At 23.6% G+C, this 6,321-nt stretch overlaps 1 protein-coding gene across 1 annotated transcript; it reads left to right on the top strand.

Moving 5' to 3' along the window:
- Nucleotides 1-2,183: 2,183 nt before the first annotated feature.
- LOC105623124 lies at nucleotides 2,184-4,520 on the top strand. Its single transcript, XM_012204525.1, has 5 exons — nucleotides 2,184-2,190; nucleotides 3,139-3,236; nucleotides 3,593-3,661; nucleotides 3,747-3,836; nucleotides 4,398-4,520. Exons 1-5 carry the CDS (start codon nucleotides 2,184-2,186, stop codon nucleotides 4,518-4,520), a joined length of 387 nt encoding a protein of 128 aa, XP_012059915.1.
- The last annotated feature ends 1,801 nt before the right edge of the window (nucleotides 4,521-6,321 follow it).

Raw genomic sequence — 6,321 nt, 5'->3', positions numbered from 1 at the left:
TTTACTCTCGTGACTTTAATTAATATATAGTATAATTAATATATAGTATATTAATATATATATATATATATATATATAATATATATATATATATTGTATATAAACATTTATATTATACATATATCCGTTGTGAACAATATATAGTTTAAAAATGACACATTCTTTGTAGAAATATTGATTCTCATCCTAATTATGTATTATACATACATTATATATACATATTATATATACATATATATTTATATATTTATGTACATGTGATATCGTTTAATGATTTAACGACATTGTAATGAGTTGATCTAATCAAATAATCGTGATGAATATCCTTTTATATATATTACATGACTCTCTTGGCATCCATGCAAGTAGTTAGTTCTTGAAATTGCAACAGTTACGATCATGGTTGATACTATACAAAAAGCTTTTAGACCTCTGTCCTTGATTGCTTTTCTCCTTGGTTCCGGAAATCTCAGATATCCTCTCAATTATTGGAGATTTCGCTTAAGTGTTTTTTATGTAATAATTGTGTGGAGCCTCTATAAATATGCATTCGATGCTATGTTAGATGCTTTTACGCCAAAACATATATTTAATAACCATTTGTCTTATTATTCAACACAAATAAATATTTTTGCGACGCTAATATCTGTAACCATCACCGTTCTCAAACACCAGGTATATCTTTTCTTTATAAATGTTACATTATTGTTCTAACATCTAAAGCGAAACAGATAACATAATAATATTACATTGCTATTTTGGAATTACTTTTTTATTATAGTCAAATTTAATTAAAAATTAAGCTAAGCAAATCTATGTTTACATTCACGTAAGAATAACCCTTGTGTTTCTTCAAACAATTTTTATTTAAAAATATTAATTTTTTAAGAACTTTTACAAAATTAAGTTAAGCAATTTTGTATTCAATTTATTCTGCGTTAGATAAAAGTTTTATCAAGATTCTTATCAAAATTATTGTTTTATTACCATTATTGTTATGTATTATACATATATGTTTCTTTACTATTATGTATATATATATGTTTCTTGCATTTTCTAAAAATGATACAATTTATATATTTTCTTGTCTTCAGAAAATCCACATATGTATAAAGAAACTTAGTCTCGTGGATGATACATTAGAAAAACTCGGAACACCCAAGGAATATCACACAATTCAAAACTTGATAAAATCGACGTTAATTATATATTTTATAGTGATTCTTATATTATTTATTACTGATTCTATTTGGAATATAGAAAAACACAACAACATAAAAGCCATGTTTATTGGTCTTATTATGGGATATCCTATTTATGTTAGCACTATTGGAAATATAATATTTGCATTTGTTGTAAGGTTTGTAAACTGTATTTGATAAAAACTATTATAATTAAAACTGCTTAAAAATAAACGTTTAATACTTTTGAGGTTTCCATAGGTATTTTACAGAAGCTATGCGTTTAGCTGGTTAACTTTCCGTATACAGATCCATTATTAAAATACATTTCGTAAACATTGCAATTTATTTCATCAGATATGCTATTCTTCGCCCTGGGCATGGAAATAAATCGCAAAATGCATAGCTTTTGAATAAATTATTATTCGTATGTGATTAAATCTGATCGGATGAATTAAAATCTACAAAAATTATTAAATATTTAACTTAAAAGTTAAAAGTTATTATTTTAAATGTGTATATATGTATCTTGAATAATATCGTTGCGCTTGTTTTAGCTAAGACACTATTGTCCTAGAGACACTATCTCCTGAAATTTATTAAATTGTTTTATGTTGATGTCATATATGGGTTCGATTATTTGCTATTTCATTAAAAAATTTTCCAATCCAAATTTCCAATATATAAATTCGTAAATTTATGATTATTATTTATTATATAAATTTATAAAATTCTAATTTAAGTAAAAGAAAAGAATTCGATAAATCTTTTAATTAACTACTTATTTTTAATTACTGCGTACGAAAAGATAATATTTAAGACATCTTTTTAAATATTTTCTAAACAAAAAAATCACAGATGTATCGGTATCAGATTGGATAAAATAAATGGCTGTATTGAACAACTGTCAGAAATAGAAGAGTGTGGGTTGAGATGCAAGTGGAAAAAGTCTCTCGTTATTCGCCATTATGTCTGTAATTCAGAGAATCGCAAGCGTGTAATATGGACCGTAATGTAAATTGATATAGTGGCACAATAATAATTAAGAAAGTGATATTTCATAAAAAAAGAGAAAATTATTATATTGACTAAACGTATAAATGTATTATTATTTATCTATTTAATAAGTGACAATTTTGTATTTATTTATAATAATCTTAAATTTCTAATTATAATTTACATGATGTACAAATAAACATTAATTAGACAATACATTACATTCTATATATTTTTGCAGTAAAAAATAAAAATTAACAATCTATACAGGGTTACTAAGAATCATAGACTGATGAAGATGCCAACGATTAAATTCTATACCATTAATCCTTCGATTGGCACCTTCATCAGCCTATGACTCTTAGTGACTCTGTATAGATTGTTTATTTTTATTTTTTATTTTTTAAGATTTTGAGTATGTACAATTTGATTTTTGCAGTAACACTTAAAATAAACACTTAAAATAAAATTTACTATTATTTATGCAAAGTTATTTAATCTGAGTAAATAAAAATTTTATGATTAATTACACTAATATAAATTAATATCTATTTATTTAAATTATTATTTATTTCTTCTTAATTTTTGTATACTTTAAAATTAGAAATCAAAATACAATAATCACCGATTTATTCGAAATCAAAATTTTGATAAATTTTTCACGCGCACATAAAATACAAAAAGTATAAAGTAATAACAAATTTGATAAATATAAATTTATAATATTATATTTATTTATTTATTAATATATGTATTAATATATTTATTTATTAATATATGTATAATGTCGTTTTAGGCATCTTCATTTGGAACTCTGTCGAATAGCTCGTGACATAAACGATTTATTCGGAACACAATTAACATTACAGATGATATCTTGTTTCTTTATTTTAGTCACAACATTTTTTTGCTCAATATCATATGATATTGTGCTTAACATATATATATGAGAACAATTCAGCTAAACTAAAACTTATTCTTGCCAACGACATATGGTGCATAGTATTTTTAACAAAATTCATATCACTGAATTATATTTGCGAAAATGTTAGTGCCAAGGTAAGCTAATTTTTGCACATTATATTATAAAGAGAAAATATCCTTACAAGTAGAAGTTATAATATAATTTCTCTCTTTTTTTCTCCCTTCCCTCTCTCTTTCTCTCTCTTCCTCCAAAATGACATCAAAATTTCTTTAGAAATTATAAATAATAATTGATATATACAAAAAGAATAAATGTTATAAAGATGAACATTTTCTTAGATATTAGAATAAAAGGTTAAATAATCTCACTCCTTTAAAAATTACAATAATTTAATCATATAGATATCTATATTCTATATTATTACTGAAAGTCACACAGTTATTATAAATGTCAAAATTATAAATAATATAGTTAACTTTCATCATTTCAGGTGCAAAAAACTAAAGTCTTGACACATAAATTAACAAATCTCATACGTTTTACGGAATCACGTAGAGAGGTGAAATTTTTTAATACTTTTCTAATTGTAAATTTCAAATAACTTCATATATGTAACTTTAGGCAAGAATTATGTTATATTACAGATTTATCAGTTTCTTTTGCAAATATCATTTCGACCATTGGAATTCGGCGTAAAGGGCATATTTCATTTTGGTCATAAATTCATTAATAAGGTCTTTAATATCATTCACATTAATAAGTTTAACTATGAAAAGAGAATGATTTTGCTGAAATATCTAAAAATCGAGGTCGAAATAGTTAAGAACAAAATAGTTAAGAAAAAATAGTTTTAAATAAATAAATATTAACAGTTTCAATGATTTAATCAAATAATAAATAATAAATAAAATGCCTTTGAGAGAATTACCGCTGATTGAAGAATATAGAGAAATAATAATATAATTAAACTTTAGTTTATATAATGATGACATTTATCTCTTGAAACGTTTCGATCCTGGATAAATAATTTTGTTGACTATCAAAATAATTATGTGGGGAACTCGAGCAATGCAAAAAATTCTATTATTCTAACAATCAGCTTGAACATTCTACATAATTATTCTGACAATTCAACAAAATTATTTTCAGATTAATAAATTTTAAATTTATTGGTTAAATTTTCAGATACTTAGCAAAATTATTCTTTCTATGTAATAATAATCTATAATTAAAATAAATAAATAAAAAAATTAAAGTAACGATATTTATTATATAATTGGCCTTTTTTCTTTCAGTTCTTTATATGGGTACTTACCATTATTATTTTTGTATTGCAAATGGATACTTCTCCCATGACTCAAATATTAAAAACTGAAGGAATTAATGAAACATGTTTCGAAAGAGATGTTGTTATATAGAAAAAAAATACAATTATAATATATATCTTTCGTATTACTTTTATAGCTTATAATTTAGGAATATAATTAAAATTAGAAAAGTAGAAATTGTATGTATAATTACATGTATAATTGCTAATTAAATATTTATTTATTTAATTTATGTATTTACCATCTGAACATTGTTATTTATTTTAATTTATTTTATATATTATCAAGTAGTTGTACGTACGTACAGTTTAAATAAAATCTTTTTAAATATTTATAATATATTACAGATAAATGCTTATTTAATTAATCATAAAAAGACTATAAATTGATATTGATTTTAACAATTAATCTGTATTATATTGATTATAAATTGAGAGGATAACCACTCAGAAAATAGATATACACCTAGATTTCTGACTTTAAAACTTCATCGGACTTCACAGATTGTCATTCATCGGACTTCGATAGACTTTGCTGGGCTTTGCTGGACTTCACTAGACTTCAAGGAATTCGTCAAACTTCTATGGGTTGTACATTAGAATTCAAGAGTTACCTTCTCGTTATAAATATACATATGTAATCTCATAAACCGATTATTTACTTAATTAAAAAAAATATCAAAATGTCTACCTAATTCGCACTTATCATATAACTTTAATATAAAATAAATATTTTAATTGATTACTAAATTGTTGTAAGCTGAAAGTTTTCTGCTAATTATTGGTGTGTATAAATGTCTAACGACATCGATTATATCATTATATGCCCACGTTTATAAAGAAATCATATAATTCATACTGCTAATCCACTATTATGTTATTCTAGCATCTTGATAAGTAAATTACAATGAATAAATGAAGCTTACATAAGCTTCGAATTAATATACGACGTTAGTTTACGATCGGAACAAGTAGTAATAGCTATGGTGACTTCCATAGAACAGGCTATACATCCACTAATCCTGACTTCTTCTCTACTCGGTTTAGGAATTTACTCTTCAAAGAAACCTTATTTAAGTGTTTTCTATAATCTGACATTATGGATTACTTATGGTTATCTTTTTTACTATATTGTGACTGTACTTAAGGTAGAGATATGGTTTCAATCAACCTATGCCATAATCGATTTGCAGTTTGGCATTCTTACCAGCATTACATCTGCTATCATAAATATGTATTTGAACAAGGTATATAGATGAGTATTCAATGTTCATATTAATTTAAATTAATATACCAAATAATTAAAATATAATAATTTAAATTTAAATGGTTATTATAACTCATTTTTTTAATGCAATTTTATATGTATATAGGAAAATATATACATAAAATTGTTGGATAATGTTATATTCAGAGATTTCAGATAATCATAAAAAGACTTGCTGCCGTGGATAATACGTTGAAAGAATTAGGTATATCAAACCTGTATCACAAATTGTACATACGTGCAAAAGGGATATTAATTGGATGGTTAATATGTACTTGTATGGGCAATATATGCGATATGGCATGGTGGTTCTATATAAAAGAAGATCGTCGGTATTTATTTATACCGCATATCACAAATTATTTCTATCATGTCAACATGTTTGTGGATTTATTATTTACAACTATTTTGTGGTTAGTATATTATTTAGAATGTTTAAGTTATACTCTGTAATTTTTATATAATTAACCAAAATAATTAATGCATTCAATATATATATATATATATATATATATATATATATATATTTATTTAATTTAAACTTAACTTAATTATTTTAGTTTACTATTTAATTTATTTTAATTTTAAATAAAACTAAAGAAAAGAAAAGAAGAGAGAAGAGAGA

The sequence above is a fragment of the Atta cephalotes genome (assembly GCF_000143395.1).
Source record: "Atta cephalotes unplaced genomic scaffold scaffold00002, whole genome shotgun sequence".
In the NCBI taxonomy this organism is placed as follows: domain Eukaryota; kingdom Metazoa; phylum Arthropoda; class Insecta; order Hymenoptera; family Formicidae; genus Atta; species Atta cephalotes.
Note: the sequence above shows the minus strand (reverse complement) of the source record. Positions and strands in the feature narration are given on the sequence as shown.

Coding starts and splice junctions, on each gene's coding strand:
- LOC105623124 (XM_012204525.1), top strand. Junction 3,662..3,746: donor TTACGGAATCACGTAGAGAG/GTGAAATTTTTT, acceptor GTTATATTACAG/ATTTATCAGTTTCTTTTGCA. Junction 3,837..4,397: donor GTCATAAATTCATTAATAAG/GTCTTTAATATC, acceptor TTTTTCTTTCAG/TTCTTTATATGGGTACTTAC.